Source organism: Podarcis vaucheri, assembly GCF_965113315.1.
Source record: "Podarcis vaucheri genome assembly, chromosome: 5".
Classification (NCBI taxonomy): Eukaryota; Metazoa; Chordata; class Lepidosauria; order Squamata; family Lacertidae; genus Podarcis; species Podarcis vaucheri.
In genome coordinates, this window is record NC_138763.1 from 43,158,782 (window position 1) to 43,181,221 (window position 22,440).

General features: G+C 42.3%; 2 protein-coding genes across 12 annotated transcripts in view; one reads left to right on the forward strand and one right to left on the reverse strand.

Annotated features, from left to right (window-relative positions):
• ARHGEF4 (Rho guanine nucleotide exchange factor 4) overlaps window positions 1–22,440 on the reverse strand; it is a 150,742-nt gene that overhangs the window by 122,332 nt on the left and 5,970 nt on the right. Inside the window, exon 1 of one of the 2 annotated variants that reach the window (XM_082225311.1) lies at window positions 10,595–10,751. The exons of the other annotated variant lie outside the window; for it this stretch is intronic. Within the exon in view, the coding sequence (XP_082081437.1) occupies window positions 10,595–10,633 (39 nt within the window). The 5' untranslated portion in view covers window positions 10,634–10,751. Of the gene's footprint in view, window positions 1–10,594; window positions 10,752–22,440 lie in introns of those variants that run through there. 2 annotated transcript variants of the gene reach the window in all.
• Window positions 1–22,440, forward strand: part of GPR148 (G protein-coupled receptor 148) — a 107,775-nt gene that overhangs the window by 15,645 nt on the left and 69,690 nt on the right. Inside the window, exon 3 of one of the 10 annotated variants that reach the window (XR_014220452.1) lies at window positions 14,823–15,452. The exons of the other annotated variants lie outside the window; for them this stretch is intronic. The gene's annotated coding sequence lies outside the window, so the exon portion shown is untranslated. Of the gene's footprint in view, window positions 1–14,822; window positions 15,453–22,440 lie in introns of those variants that run through there. 10 annotated transcript variants of the gene reach the window in all.

A 22,440-nucleotide genomic window follows, 5' to 3' on the forward strand; every position in this document is an offset into this window, starting at 1 on the left:
AAAAGCCTCACATCAGCCATTAATGTTGTCAGGAGATCAAACCCTCCCAATTCCCACGGCCTGGTGGGCCATATGCAACACTCGGCTACACAGTGGCATAATGTAACTCCATAAAAGGAGAAGATTAATATTCATATGGCATTTAATTAGATTAAACTGCTAAGCAGCAATTCATAGGTTGGCAGGTGTTGGTTCCCTCTGCACTCGACTAGATAGCTAGATAGCACAGATTACAATTAGTGCTATTTTGGGCTCCATTTCTTTGAGAGGTCAACTAGAGCATAATCTAGTGATCCTCTGTTTAGTCATTGTTACGCTTGCCATTTTATTCTGGCAGTGCTCCTGTGCTGTTAACAACTCTGGAGGCTAGAAATCTGATTTTAAACAGCAACTGCTAATCTTGTAAGGATGGAGGGGATATTTTAAAACAAATTGACCTCATTCACCGATTCCATGCTTAGGTGCAAATTAGAATGCAGCTATCAGTTCCTCAAATTTTGCAATGCTGTTTTGGTTTAAATGAAAACACACAAAAATGCATATTTCACATTTAAAAAGTGTAAAAAATGGATATTTTAAGGGAAACTCAAAAGTATACACAAATGTGTGTTTTAGGGAGTTGGATTGCATAAAATGTGTATGAAATGCATACAGTTTAATGTAGATCTTCAAAAAAAAAGAAAAGAAAAGAAAAGATCAGGACAAAACAGACATATGATTGAGAAATAATGTAAGGTCTCAAATACAAAACTGACCAAAAAAAAACCAAAACAGAAATAAGCTGATCCAGCCCCATATAATTTTGCCAGGATGCCAAACTCTATGTCAGATAACAAATCCATTCTTGGGCAGTACAGTGGTACCTCGGGTTAAGAACTTAATTCGTTCTGGAGGTCCGTTCTTAACCTGAAACTGTTCTTAACCAGAAGTGCCACTTTAGCTAATGGGGCCTCCCGCTGCCGCTGCACGATTTCTGTTCTCATCCTGAAGCAAAGTTCTTAACCCGAGGTACTATTTCTAGGGTAGCAGAGTCTGCAACCTGAAGCGTCTGTAACCCAAAGTACCACTGTATAACACTAGAACTTTTGGGAGATTGAGGCTGATAAAAGCAAGTCCTTGTTCACATCACATAGTTAAAGTATGGAACTTGGTCCCACAGGAGGCAGTCATGTTCACCATCTTGGGTGACTTTAAAAGAGAATTTGACAAGCTCATTGAGGATAAGGCTCTCAGTGGCTTTTAGGCACGATGGGCCCTATTAACTACAGACCCCAAAATTTTGGATCCTCTCCAAACCTGTGCCAAAGTTTTGCAGTTTCAATGCTCCATTTGTGTGGCGCTACAAAATGCCGGGCTTTTGCTGCAAAACAACTACAACAATTTGGCACCAGTTTGGAGGGGACCCTAAAATTTGGGGTTCATAGTTAATATTAAATACGACCCCCATGTTTGAGGTATCAGTTGCTCAGTTTGTGGGGCACTGCTAAACACTCCCCCAAAACTGCAAAACTTTGGCACGGGTTTGGAGAGGATCCCAAATGTAGGGGTTCGTAGTTCATTTTCCTGGTGTTATGGTTATGTACTGCCTTCATGGTGAGAGGCAGCAATACTTTTAAATACTAGTTGTTGGAAACCACAGGAAGGGAAAGTTCTCTTGTGCTCAAGTCCTGTTTGCAGGTTTCCCACAGGCATTTGGTTGGTCACTGTGAGAACAGGATGCTGGACTAGATGGGCAATTTGCCTAATCCTACAGGCTCTTCTTATTTTCTTTGTTTAACAGCAGATGCATTAAATACACATCGCCTGAATATTTTACCCACACCCAATCCCACTGGAAGAGCAGAACCAGGTCAGTTTATTGGATGTTTGCTTTTGCAACTGGCAGAATTAAGCATTGATGCATTAGAATAGGTTGTTCCAAACAAACCAAGTTCAAACATTAAGAACATCTTGGAGAAGCCTTTCAGTCTTCAAAGGTTTCTTGCACTATGAGGCAAAGCTTGCACAGGTCCAAGCATCAACTATATTAACAGAGTATTATTGTTTAGTTGAGATTACAGCTGTTGTAACATGTGATTTCAGCAATGATTTCAATTACCCAGGAGGATGAACATCTGGTGCATGCCGTTACTTCAGAGCTGTATGATCCTGTCCAAGCAATATTTACCAGGGCTCAGTAGACTCAGAAGAAGAAAACAAACATGTTAAGTAGAGAAGCTCTTCATAAATTTTGGATTAATTGGAGTACAATAACAATTGCTCGCAGCAAAAGGCAGCTCTCCTGGTTGTCCTGTTGCCTGCTGAGGCTGTGCACACACTACATCTTTTAAAAATATCCAAAGCACTGTGGTTTGTTACGGTTGCTGGGAATTGCAACTCTGTAGTAGGTAAACCACAGTATCCATAATTCTTTGAGGGAAAGAATGTGCTTTAAAGGTATAGTGTGTACACAGCCTTCAACACACTGTATTGCAACCCATGAAGGGGAGGAGAGGGCCTTCTCAAAGATTGGACCTAGCCTAGGGAATTCCCTCTGAAACAAGTCAAGGGACAGCTGGTTTATCAGCTGCAGCCATTCCTGGGCCAGGACAGCCTGGTATCACTAATCCATGCTCTGATAACCTCTTGATTGGACTATTACATTGTGTTTTATGAGGGGCTATTCTTGAAGATGGTCTAGAAGCTGCAGTTGGTGCAGAACACAGCTATTCAGCAATTGAACAGGGCAACAAGGTGACTCATATGACAGGCATCCTTAAAAGAAGCATTGCATTGGCTCCCTGTGAACTACCAGGCTCAGTTCAAGGTTGTACAAATTCCTAAACAGCTTGGTACCTGAGTTCTTAAAGGAGCACCTCCCTGAGTGCGACACATGTCTTGAGATCACCAAGGGAGGTCACTGAGGCCTTCTCAGTGGTGGCACCCTGATTGTGAAATTCTGTCTCAGCGAAAATATATTTGTCCCCCGGATTATCAATCTTTAGATATCAGCTATAGACATATTTTTTTCATCTGCACTTTTAGATATAAACGCCCAAAGACCCAGCTGCTTAGTACATTATGTTTTGTGTTAAGTAAGGTTGTTTTAGAGATGTCATTTAGAGGTGTTATAATGTTTTGCAGTTATTTGATTGTGTTTTCAGATTTTATACACTACCCTGGGCTCCTGTTCAATGAAGGGCAATCTAAAACTAAAACAAATAAAGAAATGCTATATTTAATAGCTATGTTAATCTTTTGGTCTTTATGCATACTTGTAGCTAATGGGCATTTGTATCCTGTAACAGTGCACCATTTCACATTAGAAGATAATACATTCTTTCCTAGCTAGTCCATGCTTTTACATTCTGTATAGCTCAAGTTTCCACCACTGCTTTCGAGTTGGCAGCAGGTTTTTTCTCATAAAGCTGGTGAAGATGTTTACCTTCTCAGGCCCAAGCACAGAAACCCACAGTTCCTAAGGCTGGAGACACACAGTGAAGACCCACCCCCAGTAACAGTACGCATCTCTGTATCTCCCCACTGATCTCTCAAGTGATAATGCAGCAGCAGGTGGTTGGTTGGTCAGGAATCCAAAGGTACCATCCAAGGGCCCTAGGCAACAACACTGTTTTGCCATGTCTAGTCCTTGGCATCTCCAGGTAAGACTGAGAGAGAACCCTGCCTGAAACGCTGCAGAATTGCTACCAGCGGTTCTCAACCTGTGGGTCCCCAAATGTTGTTGGACTACAACTCCCATCATCCCTGAGCTCTGGCCTTGCTAGCTAGGGGTGATGGGAGTTGTAGTTCAACAACATCTGGGGACCCACAGGTTGAGAAAGGCTGGTTTAGACCAAAGTGAGCTAGATGAGGCAATGTTCTGACTTGCTGTAAGACAGCATCCAATGTTCTAGCCATATACTGGAAGAGGCCATGCCTTAAAAGGGTCAGAAATCTAATCTAACCTCTAATCTAGCAGGTGATTCGTAAACTACAAAGATACACGTCTGTTCCTCCTCCTGTTTCAGGAAGGAAGTTCTATGTTTTGAAGTTGGCATTTCAAAACTTAGCAGGATGTGTTTGCTGGACGTGTTGGTGGAGTGCCCGCTTTCCTGTTGCTCACCGCCCCCATGGAAGGACTAGCTTGCTGAATGCAACACTATGAACTGTTAACAGGAACACACACACACACAGAGAGAGCTATGTTCATATCTTTGAAGCTGAACAATATATCCAGAACTTGTGTGGGTTGGCTGGTGCTGCAATTCACCCTCTGTTGGAGAAGGGCTGGCAACATGATATTTGAAAGTTAATGCTCCTCGTCTAAAGGTACAAAGTTCACCCTTCATAAATCGCTTATTTGGACTCCCACCCAAACTCAAAAGAAGTGTTGGCTGCACTTGTGGCATCCACTCGCTTGCAGAAGTTTCTTCCAGACAACCCTTCTGAGGTGGGCCTCTTAACAGTGGTCTTAGTATGCTGCCCTATACATTACCCCAGTAATCAAGCTGCAGCCCACACTGTTCTTGAACTAGGACAATGCTCAGCTATAGAGCAAACTGTGTGGATTATTGCTAATGAGCAAGATTTAGAGACAGATTTAAAGGCAGTTTAAAAGCATGCCTTGTCTAGATTCTGACCACATTCAAACCATACATATAAAGCACTTTAAACAGTCGTGGCTGTGTGTAAAGAGGGATTGACAGTTAACCCGCACTGGAAATTGTAGCTCTTTGAGGGGAATAGGGGTCTTCTGACAACTCAGCTCCTTTAACAAACTACAGCCCCCAGAGTTCTATAGGAAAAGCTACAACTGTGTAATGTGATGCTGATCTACATATATGTTGTGAATGTGGCCTCTGTTCCAGCCCACAGGCCAAAGTGGGATGAGAGGACTTCTACATCAGATTTGGTCTGCTCTTCAGCAGAGTGTCCATTTGCTACAGAAGACTGCCTGTTACTAAGGCAGACAGGAAAGTGTGGGTTGGGTTGGCCCATGGTGCTCATGCAGATGCAGGGCAAGTGTGGAGAACTGGAAGACCATAACCACCAGAAGCTGGCAGAGAATAATGAGCTAGATGGACAGGTGGTCAGAATTGGTATAAGGCAGCTTCCTATGTTTGTATGGCAGGGATCTCCCCCCAACATTCTCCAGTGCCCTGACTGCATTTTCCTTCCCTCTCCCGCTCCCTAAACCCAGTCAGTAGGCTGCTCATGAGGCAAGGTGGCAAGCTCCAGGCACCTGAGAGAGGTGGCAAGGCTGGCCTCTGAGGAGCACGATGCCCACTTCCTTCTGCACTTGTAGGCTGCCACCTCCAGGAGAAGGAGCATTTTCTGTTTTTCCTCTAGGGGCAGAGCAACGTGGGGCAGCCCTGCCAGTCAGTGTTCAGGAAGGCTTCCAACTGCTTCTCTGCTCCTCAGGAGTGGTCTGAAGAGGCCTGATCCAACTCACCAGACCTTTGTAAAAGGCCCACCAGCTCCCAAACCAGTGTGTTGCCAGCATCGGTGATGGTGAGCAGTGCTTAGGAGCAGATCAGATTGCTCGGGTATGAGGAAGGATGCACCTGGAAAAAAATGGAGCAGACCTGAGCACTCCTTTCTGTTTCCGGGCTGCTCTGATCTGCTCCTCAGTACTGCTGCTGATGTTGTTGATGTCTCAGCATACACCAGGGTAGTAATTAAAAATGGCACTGACCTAGAGGAGGAAAAGCACTGCAGTATTAGTTGGAGCCTCTAATAGGTTTGGCTACTTCGCGTGTCTCTTGTATGAAGTTATGCATACCAGAGCAGGGGGCCGAGCAGAGAATGCATGTCCTTATTCCCACCTATTTCATCACCTTTTACTATTATTATTTTCCCCGACTAGATGTCTTTTAAAATCTCCCAGAGTTCACTTATTCACTCAGCATGCCGTTGAAAGCCTTCCTGTGTTACATTAAGAAGTTTTCTTTTTGTACTTGCAGATACTCCAGCCCTGGCATTTTCAGAATACAGGACATAGGTTTAAATAGGGGTAATCTGCTAATACATATCTCTCCTCTGCCAGTGCGTGCGCCTGCATGGATGGGAGAGAGTGTAAGAGTGTGGACTGGCCACACTCACTTAGGGCCACATCTATTGCTGGCATGTGGCTTACAGAGGGGTTGCAGTGGGACCATGCAAAGGCTTTGGACCAAAAAAACGTTATCTGTCTCTGCTCTGGTTGGAGAGTGTCACCTTCCAAGGCTTGAGAGACATTCAAGACTATCAGGAAAACATCTCTAGCCATTAAAGAACATTAACTCCTGATTACTCATATCTGTACTCAACATAAACTGGAGATTGGGATTTAAGGACTCCAAAGTTAAAAACCTAGGGTGGGTGGTATTCAACTGACTTTTACTCAGAGTAGACCCATTGAAATAAATAGATTTAACTCAGTCATGTTCATTAATTTCAATAGGTCTATGCTGAGTATCACTTAGTTGAAAGCATCTCTGCGTTATTAAAACACAAACACAAAAGTTCTTCACTGTCCTGCTTTTGACTCCAGTTGTATCTCTAACATTAACGAAACGTTTTACAAGCACCACCCTCCTAATCATGTTCATTCAGATTTTTATTTTATTTTAATGAGACTTACTTGGAGGTAAATATTCTTAGGACAATCTTTTTCTCCAAATGAGCAAGTGGAACTCTATAAAGCATGGAAGTTCTGCTGCCCTTTATAAAAGTAACATGATTTGTTCCATCAATTTAAAATTTAGTATGGAGGATTTATTTAGTGAGTTGTACAAGCTCTCTGGATTTCAAAGAAATCTAATGGAAAAATTAGATGAATGGGAGTCTGTCTTTGATCATTTATTTTATTTTTTGCCAGTTAAGGAAAAAAATCTTAAATTTATCATTTTGGTGACTGAAATTATTTCAAAAATGGAAATATTCATTGTTTTTTCTTTTGTTAGTTTGTTTAAAATGTGCTTCGCAGTTTTAAAGCTAGAGGGCTTTTAAGTTCCCATTTTGCCCAGTGGAGAGAGAACTATGGGCAAATTATGCAGCAAAAGTAACTTGTACACAATGAAGACAGAACAGAACTGTAGCTTTTATTTTAAACTGATTTAAAACTAGCCAGCCCTAATATATTCCCCCTCCCATCGTGGAATGGACCTATTCTGGTTTACATGGGTGTATTGAACAATATTATTATGGTAACTGGTCCTAACAGATTAGTCGTAGTGACATTTCAAAAGGCTAACTTGAGGAGGGAAAGACATTTCTTAAAGTCTATTCATATATCAATGCCACCCCTTCCAATAACATACTATCATTTGAAAGCATAAAAATATGTTGCAGGAATAACAAGAAAACATGCATGTCAGTGTTGGAGAGAAGGTAAACTTCAGTCACAGAATGCAGTTACCAGAGATCCCATCCCCACAACAAATATTACAAGAGTACCATTCAATGTTCTTTGACTCTATCAAACCCCCATCAACTGTCTGGCTTGGAGCGGGGAGAGGTGCTGGAATCCCACCTCCCCTTTCCCCAATAAACCTTTGTAAATCTCAGTGGGTGGGTTTTGCCGCTGCATTAGCTCTGGCCGACCACAAACTTTGAACTTGGGAAGACAGTTTTCCCAGGTCAGATTGACTAGAGGCGGAATGTCTGTGTACATCCATGTGTAAGAAGTCCGTGGTCTCTCCTAGCTGTGTCCTGTTTCTCTTGCATACAGCTGTTTGCTCCACAGACACTTTTCTACAGTGCACCCTCTCCCTGTTTGTGTTATCTTTGGTCTGTACTTTCAGGATCTTGGTGTTTTCAGACATGTTGTGGCCAAGGATAGCATTACCTGACTTATGGGGGCATGTTGGGTGGATGGTCTTGCCATTCAGTATGATAACTTTACTAAATGCCTGATGGACCTTCCAGTGATAATGATTCTGTGAACTGAATGTCAGCAATGTGGCATCTGCTCCAACACTACCTGCTATGCTATGGCAGCTGCCACTCCAGTGTAGCAATAATAGTAATTATAATTTATTATTTATACCCCGCCCATCTGGCTGGGTTTCCCCAGCCACTCTGGGTGGCTTCCAACAGAATATTAAAAACACGCTAAAATATCACACATTAAAACTTCCCTAAACAATGAACTGAGGGGGAGGAGTAAACTGTTCTCTAAAAGAAGGATCCATGTGAAGAGCACATGGAACATTGGGAATTAGACTGTGTTGATCTGATTCACCGAATTACACAAATCATGTTTCTTTGCTTATAAAAATAATAATTGTCCAGTCTTAGGGGAGAGCCATGAGATGACATTACTGCTTACAAAATGTTGACTCTGGGAATTATGAGAGTTTTGTTGCTATAAACAAACGAAAAGTACTAGTCCAAGATTTGGTTGTTTTTTAAAAGGATGTATTCTTGGTTATTTCTGCTATACATGTGGGAGGAAGTGAATGGACAAAATATTTTTAGGGAAGTCTTTTCCCTCTAACCATAGTGTGGAAATAAGATTTTCTTGAAATGATAAAACAACTCACCTCTCTTTTGGCTGGGATATCATACTACAAATATAAAACGGGTGATTAACCGGACTGCACTTTGTGCTGGGATATGTACACCACAGGCACAAACTGTTTCCCATTTTGTGAAAGGGAGTGGTGATGCCGCAAGCTCAGGTACACAAACCACTCAAACTGCCGTACTGGATCTCATAGGATTAACAGAGCTGCTTTTAATGTAGATACTGCAGGTTATATGGTTTGTGGATCAGTTTTCCACTTGTTAGTGGACAAGGAAGCTCATGCCTTTTGCAGCGACATGAATATTAACAGATGCTGCCTTTCCCTTGCATGATCAGAAAAGCTGCCCTTGGTGAACATCTGCCTGTTCTTCTGCTCTCACTGACTCAGATTCAGCAAGCTTTCGGGGGGGAAAGTGGCAACCCTGTTTGTGGAACCTGCTGAAAAACTGACTAATTTTAACACACATCCAGTGAAGCAGCCATGGTAGAAAATGCAAACTGCAGACAGCCAGGTTCTCCTGGAATTGCACCTGTCCCAACTGTTTTGAACATTTTCACCAAGTATACTTTATAGTATGCACCCCCACCCTTTCATATGAAGGTTTGATTCACGACAAGCTGTCCTAGTTAAAAACTTCTTTTTTGTTGTTGCTCTTTCTTAAAAGTACACTTCACGTGCTTTGACATTTGACATTTCACATGTTATCTTTGTTGGATGTGCACGTAAGATCGTCCTGTGAATGTAAAAACTGTAACATGTAAATACCCCTATCAAAAAGCCAGGGGTGCTTGTGGCTCTCATTCAAAGTAAGAAATCCAAGTGTGCCTTCAATAATGTGTAGAATTGTCCAAATGCAACCATATTATTTGCTATCAGCCCAAGGGCATATCTGTGCACTCCAATCAACACAACAAGCTCTGAACCAACTTCCCAGAGGGTGCATTTGCCAGTGCTGTGGTTGTGCACTTGCAAAATATCAGTGCTTCACACCCTTGAAGACTTGTCTGAACTATTGTTGTGCCTTTCTGTTCTGTAAATACAAGGGATTGTAAAGAGAGATAGGAGAGCAAAGGTACAATAGCAGAAATTCCTCCACTCTACTGTAACGTTTGTCTGGCTACTTGGATGCTTGGCACCGTGGCTAAATTCCCTGTTTAACCTGGCAGAAATCCATTTTCAGCAAATTTGAACAGTATCCTATATTAGTTACAGTTTCACGCTACAGCTGAAATTGTACACTCTGCACTCTGTGTGGCGCTTTTTTAATTTTTCAAAGCAGGTGAAATACCATTTGCGGATTTATCTGTAAATGATTGGAATTTGTCACGGAGAACGAAGGCTGCACACTAATTGGAAGGTAAATTCCAGGGAACCTGGAGGGACTTGCACCGTAGGATCAGGCTACAAGGCATGTCAACGAAGTCAACTTGGAGCTTGTGATTAAATATCACTTTCTCCACAAGCCATGGTTCTTGCCATCTACCGTAAAAGAGGATCTACTTGACTTGCACCAGTTCACTCTCAGGCATAAAGACCAAATGCTTGATTACCCCCCTGGAGAATCAGAATGCAAAGGAAGAGCAAGAAAAAGGTCACACTCTTGATAAAATTCAGACATGAAGTATCACCCCAATACTGAATTCCTTGTATCTCCAAAGCTATTTTATAATAATGCACAACCCTGGGGTCCACACAGACAGACACACTTTTGTTCTGAAGTTTACTTGCACTTGCTTAAAATACAAGGGAGAAGTCTCAAGTAAGCACAAAAGTAATGAATTGCAGTGGAATGAATCACTAGCACAATGAATCACTCAGCCTGATTAAATGTTCTGCCAGCTATTCTCTGTCTTCACTCTCTGGAGGAACAAAGTTTAATTTTAAACAAAATCACATAAAGTTTTATTTGCCATAAAAACCAGATGTGGTATAAATATAAGTATATCTATCCATCGGTTAACTCATGCAGCAGATAACCAGTTTCCAGAATCGTATCTAATAATGAATTGAGCTCACACACACAGTGTGCTTCGTTCCAGTCCCCCTGGAAATCAAGTTTTCTTTTACCTTGAAACACACTTAGAAAAAGTTTTAAAACTTCTTACCTTGAAGAAGCTCCGGAGAAAATACATTATGCTTAGCATTTTTGGAAAAAGGAATAAGGAGCTGTTCAACCCTTAGAATATCCAAGGCCTGTGTGAATTCCTACACCCCTGCTGTGTCTTTAGTTACATGCTTTCTTGTTGCTATTTTGGACAGACTTAGTACAAGAGAATCATATGAGGCATGCCAGGAGCTTATGCTAAGGAGTTGCATAACAATTAGGGCTTATCTGCGCTGGCTGTACAGTGCAAACAGGTTTGTTCACAGTTTGCTGGCCCCGGAGCATTTCTACTGGGCATGCTCAGAACGATAACCATTGTGTTTGCTAAATGTATAATATGAAGGACCATTTGTGAGCTCATCCAAAGGAGCTGGTAGCCAATGAGACTCAAAGGGAAAGTACATGGTCATTTACATCCTGTCCTTCTCTGCTCTCCCCCCCTTTTGTTTTGTTTGCCAAGAGTTACCTCAATCAATGGGTATTTAACTCTTCATTTCACTCCTCCTCACTTTAGCCCTTAGCTCAGGGCAAAGAACAGCCGCTGTAAAATGCAGATGCTGAAACCTCATTAAAATCTAGGCAGAAATATACCACTTTAACATCTCCGTTACCTGTTTCCAAGTACAAAAAGCCTGCATTTATATCCCACCCTTACTCCAAGCAGCTACATGTGAGGTACATGGTCCCGCCCCCCCCATTTTATCCTCACAACACCCTTGTGAGGTAGGGTTAGGCTGACTGAGAGAGAGACTACATTCAAGGTCATCCGGTGAGCAGGGCTGGCCCTATCATTTGGCAGAGTGAAGCAGCTGCCTCAAGTGGCAGATGCTGGAGGGGAACAGTACAGAGGTGTTGGACAACAGAGTTGTGCGTGCTACACAGTATTACCGTATTTTTCACTCTATAACACGCACCCAACCATAACACGCACGTAGTTTTTAGAGGAGGGAAATCCGTAGGCATGCCACCCGTAGGCATTTCCTCCATAACACGCACAGACATTTCCCCTTACTTTCTAGGAGGAAAAAAGTGAGTGTTATGGTGCAAAAAATACGGTACTTCCAGTCGCTAACTTAGCCTGCTGCCCTCAGCGTGGTGGAGGATGTTGACCTATCCGTAGTGCTGAACTAAGATTTCCCTGCAGTCAGCCTCAGTATACAGAATGAGAAGGTGTCCCTGCCGCCTCAGCTCCCAAAGCTAGGTTGTGTGGAAGTGCTCATGAAGCGGCAGCAGCAGCAGCAGGTTCTGGCTGCTGCCACCATCACTTCTCTGCCAGGGGCAGGCAGGGTGCCCACAGGGATGCCACGTCTTTGCATTCCAAGGCAGCTGCCTCAGCCTTCCTCATGGGCCCTTCCCATTCCTGGGACTGTCTGCATTGGTTTTCAATCAGACACACCCTGAGGTAATGTAGAATCAATCTTCAATGAGCTTTTCTTTTCAGAATGAAACCAGATTCTGAAGGAGAATTTTTCAGGGGCAAAAATATAAGCATTAGATCTTGATTGTCTCTGGTTTGTTGTTTAGTCGTTTAGCCGTGTCCGGCTCTTCGTGACCCCATGGACCAGAGCACGCCAGGCACTCCTGTCTTCATTGTCTATGGACTATGTAGAAAAAAACCCCAATCTCCATTTATTCTAGAAGAAAATGCAATGTGTCCACAGACCTGGATTTCAAATCCCAGGTCAGTCACTGGGTGGCTTTGGGCAAGTTATTGCTGAATCACTTTCCTAGGAGTCAAGCAAGTAAGAATACTTCATTTGAACTAATAAATAAACTACAGAAAATGCAAGAGCTGATTGTTTCCTCCAGGTGGGACTTCCTCTCAGCCAGTTCCTCTATGAGTCTGCTTTTCTGCTATGCCAATCTGCAGCCCGTTACCTGGATGCAGACAGGCTGACAAGGAGAGCAACCCCTGGGATTAATCCTGTAGTACAGCTATTACTCAGCCCCCTTCTCCATATGTGACCTTCCTTACAAAGCTATTATGAGGGTAAATGAATTAAGGATTGTATTTAAATAGGTCATTGAACATGTCTCCCCAGAGTTTGAGAGATTAAGTGTTCTATAAATCAAAGTAAATTAGTAAATAGGGGTTATCTGCTCTGCAGCATAGGGGACTTCTTAACCAATGAATTGCTCAAATCTTTCCTTAAAAGTTGGAGCCAAAGGAAAATGAATTAATTATTGCAGTGGCATTTTTAAAAAGCACCATGGTTCCAAGCAGTGCGTGCTAGTCCCATCCTGATATCATTACATGCAAGAGGAGGCTGTATACATGTGGCTGTCCATAAGGTCCTGCCATCTTTACCTATTGGGGTGATTGTCTGTTAGGAAATTGCCTTCTCACAAATGGGTCGGTACTGACAAAGCTGGTTGCCATCAATCAGAAATGTAGGAACATTACAAATGCACTACATCATCTTGGGAGCACAGTTTCAGTTCTTATGGAGATCATGCAGCAAGCAGAAGATGGAGCAGACTTGTCTCCATTGCTCTACTAAAAACCAATGGTGAAAATTGCAAGAGAGCATACTTCAGTTTAGGAGAAACTTCCTGATGGTAATACCTGTTCAAGAGTGGAACAGGATGGCTCTGGAGTGGTGGGCCCTCCTTCGCAGGAGATATTTAAGCAGAGGCTGAATGGTTATCTGTCAAGGATGCATAGTGGTATCTTGCAATGCAGATCCTGTATGAAGCATTACATTTGGAATAGATGGTTTAGTCTTAATTATTGCATTGCATTGCATTTGTAGCCCATCTTTCTTCCAAGGAGCCTAATGTGAGGTACATGGCTCTCTTCCTCCTCGTTTTATCCTCACAACAACCCTGTGAGGTAGGTTGGGCTGAGGGACTGTTACTGGCCCAAGGTCATGAAGAAGTTTTACAATCTCCAACCGCAAGTCTTGAAGGTGGTCCAGCAACACTTCCTTGCGTGTATGCTAGCTCTCTTGCATAGCAGAGTGACAGTTGCAGAGCTTCGCGTTGAAAGGATCGAGTTGTGCACAGCCGATGGCAATTAAACCCTCACGGAAGCAGTAAAGCTCAGCCAAGCATTGTTTACTCGAAAGGCATTGACAGTCTTGTCGGTAGAAGACTATTTACAACTTTACTACCACACAGATAGTAAGGCACACTTCAGGCCTACATGCTGCCTGCACACTGCTCAGCAGTCTCTCCCCTGCAGGAATTGCGCAGGTCCACAGATAAGTGCTCCACAGCTATTTCTAAGTGCTGTAGAGTAAACAAACTTGCACCTCGATGCTTCAAGAATCTTCAAGAATCCACTCACAGTTTCTGGAAACGAATGGCTCTTTCTCACTTACTCTTAACAGGTCACCCAGTGAGTTTCATAGCTAGGTGAGGATTTGAACCCTGGTCTCCCAGGTGCTAATCTAACACTCTTAATTACTATGCCACACTGGCAAGATCTCCAAGGTCCCTTCCACCGCTGCATTCTAGGTTGGGTGTTTTGTTTTGGTTTTGCACAATAAGCAAAAACAGACACTGGATAAAGAAATGGAGATAGATGAAACATAATTGGTTCCTAGTGAGCTACTAAACCATTAAGCCCTGTATCTTTAACCTATTGTGCCATTCATTCAAACAAGATGGCATTTAAGATTCTGCCAAAGTGACTAGAGACTGGCAGAGGTTGTTTTAACGAGTGAAAAATGTCAGCTTCCTTTGCAGTTACAGGGAGATAGGTTCCAGGGCTCAGCCCTGTCAATCTTCAATCTCTCTACTCCAATAGTTTCGAAACATTTTTGTCTACTCCAATAGTTCCCAAACATGGACCACTTGAAAATTGCTGACTTTTGTGCCCATTGTAGCAACTGTAATGCCCTGTGTTTGATGCTGTGGAATTTTGAGGACCAATTTTTCAGCTGTTGTAGACCACCTGAATGAATTGGCAGCCAGCAGCAGCTGTGTAGAATCTTTGGCTGAAGTATTTCAATCACCTGGTGTCTAATCCTTTTTTTAAAAAAAATGTGTGTGCAAGCTGGAGAATGAACTCAGGGCCTTCTACATGCAAAAGTTCTTATTGTCATTCACATAGTGCCATAGGATTGTTGTGAAATGTGTGGATCCCTATGGCTCACCTTCTCTCTTTGCATGGGTTTCCCTCTGTCAGTGTTCACGGATCAGCATTGCAAACCAAATACTGCCACATAATGATCTATGAATGTGTAGCTTTAAATATTCCACATCTCTCTATCTGCTTCTTTCAGAGGACAGAAATGCTCTAACGAACGCACACACCTTTTCCATAAGTCTTGTGGGACCAGTAAGAGGAGGGCTTGGGAGCGAGCTTTCTCAAGTGTAAGGAAAAGAAGGGCCAGCTGCCAACTATGACAAAAATCGCTCTCAAAAGGTTCTGAAAGGCTTGAGACTTCATGTTTCCAAGGGAACACCACCAAGCAGAGAATCATTAAGCAGCCATTATCTTATTTCACAGATAAATCAGAGGCCAGCTCTTGTCTAAAACAGAGTGCTTGAAAACAGCAACCCCAAAGGAGTATGAATTAGCTTGTGCAGAGAGATCGTCACAGTTTGAAACATGAATTATAAGGCGGAACAAGGCTGAGGTTGTAAGAAAACAAAAATCATAAAACTGAAATGTAGGGGTAGCCTCATGTGAATTTCAGTGGGTAAAATGCTGAATAAAGAGCTCATGGAAGGAAAACTTCTGGGAACCTTCTCTCTGGCACAGAAAATGATTCTGAAAGGGCATAATGAATGGGAGGGTAGGAACCATTTGCCATTCCAGAGAGGGACACAGAATGACCTTTCGTTTGTGCACAAAGAGATTGTCCCCTTTCACATGTATATATTCCACTTCACAAATATTCATTTTCTATTAAATCAGTACTCACACTCCAAAAAGAACTTCTCTTTCTAATCAAAACCAGGACATTTTAACTGAAACTCTAACCCAAGAATGAAAAACAGTTTCTCGTTTTAGTGGAAGAAGCAGAGATCCAAATGTTTATCCTATACTAAAGGGTAGTTCCCTAGTTTTGCAGATGCATGCAAGGAAAGGATCTACTAGCTGGCAGATTTGGAGGGATGGAGTCCAGCTTGGATTGGAGAAGGAAAGTTGGATAGATCCCCTTATGCAGGGATGCTCTGGCTTTTGGGATCTGGATTTGGGTCAGGGGGAGATTGGAGTTGTGGGGGCCTTTAGCTTCGGAGGGATTTTGAAACACGCTCTGAAATATCTTATGGACTTTAGTTTTGACTATGGAGAATCGGCTGACCTGTCGAGAAGGAATAAAGACATTGTTAGGTTGGAGTTTCCCCAAGATCTACTCCTCAGCGCCAAAGGAAGGAAATTAAGAACAAGATCAGCAGAAGATAAAGTTAAGTGCATGTATAAATATGAAGAAGATCTGCAGAAGGGACATGGAAAAGAGTTAAGAGCCTCGGACAGAAGATCACCAGGTTGATGGACCATATGGAATTGATAGAAAGGACTGACAGAATCCGAGACCAGGGAGAAGAGACGGTGAAAGAAGATTGGAAAAAAGTTTAAAATTTATTTAGAGAAATATTGTAAAATTAATGAGTGTTAGAAAAATGTTGGAATGAAATTACATGGCTTTAGTAGAAACGTTATAAGGAGTTAAGTTCAAATAGGTTTTAGGGTTTTAATGGTAAGATAAGGTTAAAATAAATCAAGACAATAAAATGACAGAAAACAGTGAAAGATGGAAAGGATTTGCTGAAATAATTAATAACTAGAATACAAAAAAGGGAGGTGTGAGGAGGTTGATGAAACAAGTTAATGAAAGACAAACATATGGAAATATTGGATGTGTTTTTAATTGTTTTTGTTTTTGTTTTGATGTATTGTGTCTTTTTTATGTATTGTATTGATTTGTATTGCTTACTTTTTCTCTTTTTTTACTTCTTTCTGTAATCTTTAAACTTTTAATAAATATATATATTTTTTAAAAAAAGGATCTACTAGCTGGAAAAGATAATATGGATACTGTATTTCAATTGTGAATCCGTTTGTTTTTGTTTGCACTGTCTGATCCTGAAAATATATTTATTTAAAGATTATTTGAAATAGGCAATGAAAAACTAAAAGATAGGAAAGTGGAATAGTGATTTGTCACAAATTCCAGCCCAAAAAGAAATACATTACATTATTAATTCTGAAAGATGGTCAGTCCCAGTGTTTTTAGACATCCCCTCCCCCAGAACAGAGGTGGGGAACTGGATCTGGTCAGCTAGCCAGATCTTTATCTCCCCCACCTCCCATGGGCCATGTTAGGCAGATGGAAAGGGCCAACCACCTGCCAATCACTTGACAGCACAGTGATGTTGCATGACCCATTTTCACCCTGTGCACTGTGCACCACCCACTACAGCACCACCAGTCGGCTGATCATCAACACTTGTGGAGATCCATGTGCTGCACTTTGAAATCCTGATCATCAGCTATTTGCAGGCACCACTGATTAGCTGATCTGCAAGACTTGCAAAGAGCTACAGAAGCCTTCAAACTCCCTTTTTGGCCCAGCTGTGACTTTGCTATTCAATGTCAACCCTGTTTGAGCCTGAGCTCTGATCTGTTCTTTCTTTCATTCTTGGTCATTCTTTGGTCCTGCTGTCTCCTAGCTTGTCCTCCAGACCTGCCTTGCTCTTCAGTCCTGACATTTGTCTTGCTCCCCAACCCCATTAACTGGTTTGTCCTTCAGCCCTCACCCGCTCTTTGGCCCTGACTACCAGTTTACTTCTTGATACATCTCCTGTGCTTCTGACCAGGCATTGGGAAGGAATTTGTTTGGTATGTTTTCTGCTGTGGACCTACACTCCCAAACTAGTTTCACAAATATGTGTATTCTTACAGATGCTTTCCCCAAGTATATGCATTTCTGTACACATTATTTGACTGAACTGCCTTGCAAAATTCAGAGACGTTCAGATTTCAAAAGATGACTGTGTTTTGGTTCTTGTAGTCTTTCAGAAAGTGTTGATTTCATGGGAACAGAAATGAATTTAAATGTGAACTGAATTAATTTCCCGTCCATCCCCACTCTTGGCTCACCTCAGAATTCTGCCCACAGCCCAGCCGTGGCACTGCCTGTCATAACCCTTATCTTTCTCCAGTGCCCATCCTCTGTGGAATCTTTGGACTTTGTTGTCAACCTCTCAATAATATCCTTAATAGAACTGCGTAATATGTTTCTATCCTCTTGAGCAATGGACAGTGGGAGGGAAGCGCCGTACTGAAATCCTAACAACAAGTTAGACACAAGCTAGTCATTCCCAGCAGCTCTTCAATGAGCTTTTCATTAGATGGAACTTCCCGTCAGACTATTATGGGAGACCCAAGTTTACCAAACAGCTAATCCTTGGTAATGAAAGGTTTCCAACAAAAAACCTTCTTTCCAGGGAGGCTGGGCCCTTCAACATTGCCAAGCATTGCCTAGGGAAAGTGCCAGCCGCCAGCTCATATTCTGATCACAAAATGCCAAAAACTTTAGTGGGCTATGGAAAAACATGCATTTGCTATATACACCCACACTAGGGTCTTTGGCATTTTCCTTCGTTTTCTTTAATGGCACTGATGCAGAGGCTGAAGATTATTGTTATACCGTGCCCCTACATTTGCCTATTAACTTTCAGGTCTATTCAGGGATAATCCCAAGCATTGCTTTATATTGTTAGCCAGCCCAAAGTGGTGGAGAAATGTCAGGTTGCGCCCTTTCACTGGATCTGTGCCATCTACTGTCTATTGCCGGGCAACTGTAACTGCACTTTCTGCTCACCATTCATTGCTTTGTTTCAAGTTAGTTTTTAACAGACCAGGCATTGGCTACTGTGAGTTAAAAGAGTCTGTTCTGGCAGTGCTTTTATCAGCAAGTAGGTATTTGAACTAACTCACTCTCAAATATTTTAGACATGTTTTCTTTCTAAGTCTCACTCATAAAAGATAGCCAATGCCAAAATTCTTTTTTTCCTGGGTGGGAGATATTTCACACACACACCCCACTCACATTCAGTGATATGCTCTTAAATCAACGAGGCTGGAGGATGAGATGCTCTAGGCATCGGGTGTCACATGGTAACCCTTGAATTTCTTGTTTCGTTCTGAGCAGAAGAGGGGAGGAGGGGAGAAAAACAACCCTCTTCATTTCCTAGTACAGTGGTAACTCGGGGTACAGATGCTTCAGGTTACAGACGCTTCAGGTTACAGACTCTGCTAACCCAGAAATACCTCGGGTTAAGAACTTTGCTTCAGGATGAGAACAGAAATCGCGCAGTGACAGCAGCGGGAGGCCCCATTAGCTAAGGTGGTACCTCAAGTTAAGAACAGTTTCGGTTCTTAACCCGAGGTACCACTGCACATTCAACCAAAGAGTGTGGGTTCAGCTAGTGTGAAATAGCATTAGGGGGTGGGGTGGGCTTTTTGCATGATATTGCCTGCTCACCTGTAGGGGCTTCGTGCAGTTCAGAACCTCTCTGCAGGCCAGTGAGTCATGTCACTGGGGGCACTGACTACCATAGAAGGGAAACATGATGAGTAGAATGTGACTGGAGGCCAATACCTCTAGACCCACCTCGGTCAACATGCAACTCCTTATGGCTGTTCTCACATTCCGTTGCTACTTCTGAAGTGGGGAGTTTCCTCTGATGGAAGGTCCATAGCTTCTGTTCTCATGAAGAAAGCCCCAGGTTCTATCCCTGGCATTGCCAGGCGGGACTGAGACTGCCCCCTGCCTGAAACCCCAGAGAGCCATGGACAAATGGTCCGGCTTGAGCTAAATGCATAGCCCTGAGCCCCCCTTTTAACATATTTGCCCTTTACACATAGTTAATGCTTGAAGAAGCCTAGGATTCTGGCAATGGTTGATAACTGAAAGCAGCAAGACTTTAGCTGTGTACACACACAACTCTTTACTGTGCACCAAGCGCAGTCCTACCACTAGTTTAGGAAGGGGTTTACACACGACATTGGTCACAATCCATATCTACCCTGAGATCTTGTGATGAGGGGCAGTATTTGAATTTAATAAACAAACAAATGCATTTTGATGCATTTCCACCGCAAAGCAACTTTGAAAAAGAACAGCCTAGTTGAGTTTTAAATGTGTACACAGCCTTAGCTCATGGTGAAACCCAAGAAGAAAAAGGAAGAGGCTGCTCAAAAACAGCAGCAAACTCTCTAGCTTGAGAAGAAAGAGAAATAGCAACATTCTTGGTGGACAAGCAAACAAACCAGAAGGGATGGGGTAAGAAAAGATTAGAGGGTAAATATGACCTTGTGTCTTTGAAATATTTAACATAAGGGAGTGAGCAAACAACCATAAGGAAAGAGCAAGGAGACAAGATGAAAGGTTAACAATTGAGGGTATTAGAAATAAAAAGGCAATGACAATTAAAACCAAAAGACCAAATAAGAGAACCTAAAGGTCAATTTTTTTTTTTTTAGAAATAAAAAGGGCCTAAGAGACACACTTTTACTGAAAGAGCTATGAATTAACACACAATGGCTTGGATCCATATTTCACTCCTACCATTGGGAGGAGGGAGGCAACTTTTGCAGAATCCCTCTTTTCCCTCAAGTTCCTTGTGCCCTCCAAAAATCTCATCCAGAGGGTTGAGAGACTCCCCTGAACAGCATGGAAGGTGGCATTGGGATCTGCAGGGGCAGGCAGAAATCAGCAAAAGTCACCTTGTTCTCCACCGCCAATGGGATCTCTCCACTGGATCAAAAACCTTCCACTGATAGAAGCAACTTTCCCATTTTCAGAAGACAAAGTTTGTATCCAGCCCAATAAGTACAGCTAGGTCACTCCCAGATGACCTGTATAATGACCTGATTTGCATGCACAAAGTTTGCAGGGAGGTCAGACAACTTTGGCAATTTATTGAACATTCATTCTGATTCATTTGTGGGAAGGTAAAACGTTGCATCAAGCATTATCCATAACATCTGGTATAGTTCCCCATCCATTTCCTTTTTCACACCCACAGTTTTGGAGGGAAGTGAGTTTGATGTGCAAGAGCACCAAATAGCACAACTTGAATTTGCCAGTAGTTGATTCAGTCCCACCTAAAAATAATGATAGTCTGGAAGTGCCTCTTGATTCTAGATCTCTTTGGGCCTTCAGCCTGATGACACGAGGGTCCTTCCTCATCCACACCTGATCTTCACATGCACATGGAGATAGCAGTAGGGATGTGGAACAACAATTGCATGTTGCTGTGACTTTTATCTCACCATAAACAAATCTGACTAAATGTTGAATAAAGAGTTGATGTCATATAGCCTCCCCCTAATTTTTGTGCAAACAAATCAGGATGAATCCTTAGTAAAACACTTGTTTAAAATATCTGGAAAGATCTATGGCTCTCTGTTTTATGCATTCCAATCTCTACTAGTCAAGGGTAAGCAAAAGACAGATTTGACAGTACATGTCACAGGCCACTGAAATCCAACTTTTTAGGCAGTGCTCTTTGTATTTCAGCAAAGAATACAGGAGTTAAGCCTATGTTTGTGTACCTACTTGTTCGTATTTGTCCAGCTTGCTGATGAAATAGGAAATGTTTACATAATGAAAATAAATCATTTTAGATGCAATGACAATCTTGACTACTGAAATTAGTAACAATACTAGATGAACCAGTTGTGCTTGAAACATAACATTCTTTGTACTTGGGAGGTAACTTTTTCGTTATCTTAAAATATAATCTAAGGGTGGTTTTGGTGGTATTCAACTTTGTTTTATGCATGGTAGGTGCACCAAAATTAATAAACATAACTAAGTTGTGTCCATTAATTTCAGTGGGTTTACTCAGAACAAAATTAGTTGAATACCACTCTAAGCATTCAAAATAAATTCTATTAAAATTCTCAGAACTGATTGTCATCTACACTTGTATACAACTGGACTCTACTTTGAATCAAGATAGCAAACATTTCAAAATTGCACTGATTTTACCCACTGATTTCAAAACTGCGCTGATCTTTGGTTTCTTAGGATTTCCAAACAATGCCAGATTTGAGGCTGCTAGTATAAAATAAGCAAATATGCAGAGTATTCAAGAACATTAGGCTTTTCACATGGTTTCTCCCCCAAAAACAAGTCAGCCTGCCGCTTCAGAGCCAAGAATGTTTCTTCTGATGAGGTGTGCTTTTATTGGCCACCAGAGGGCAATCTGTTCATATTTTTACCAGAGCAATCATGTTGCTAAATATGCAGAACAGAGTTTGTTTTAATAATGAGCGTGAGTGTGTCCACTGGATAACATAACTTATCCTGGATGCTGGAAAAGAAAGTAAACTGCCACAATTGGCACCAGTTAAAACTGGATGCAGAGCATTAAACTTATTTTGTTCTGCGTGGTGAAAACCATGAAAGTAACAAGGTACACAAACGCAAACAAATATTTCCCTTCCTTTTTGGATAGGCATAAATCATTCTGGAAAACTTTGGGGAATTGGAACAGCAGGTTTTAGTAAAGTTCAAGTCCCACAATGGGCAAAATTCCTGTGTTGCAGGGGGTTGGTCTAGATGACTCTTGTGGCCCCTTCCAACTCTACGATTCTATTATTCAACCCATCTTAAATAAAGCTCTGTTTCCATGTAATTTGGAATTACAGAATGTGGCCCCTCTGGTGTCTGACTGTGGAGAAAGCAGTGGCGTAGTGTGGGGGGTGCAGGGGGTGCCGGCCGCACCGGGCGCAACATCTGGGGGTTAGGGTTAGGGGGCGCAAATCCATGGGTTAGGGGACGCAAATCCACGGGTTAGGGGGCGCAAATTACTTGCCTTGCCCCGGGTGCTGACAACCCATGCTACGCCACTGGGAGAAAGACAGCATGTACTGTT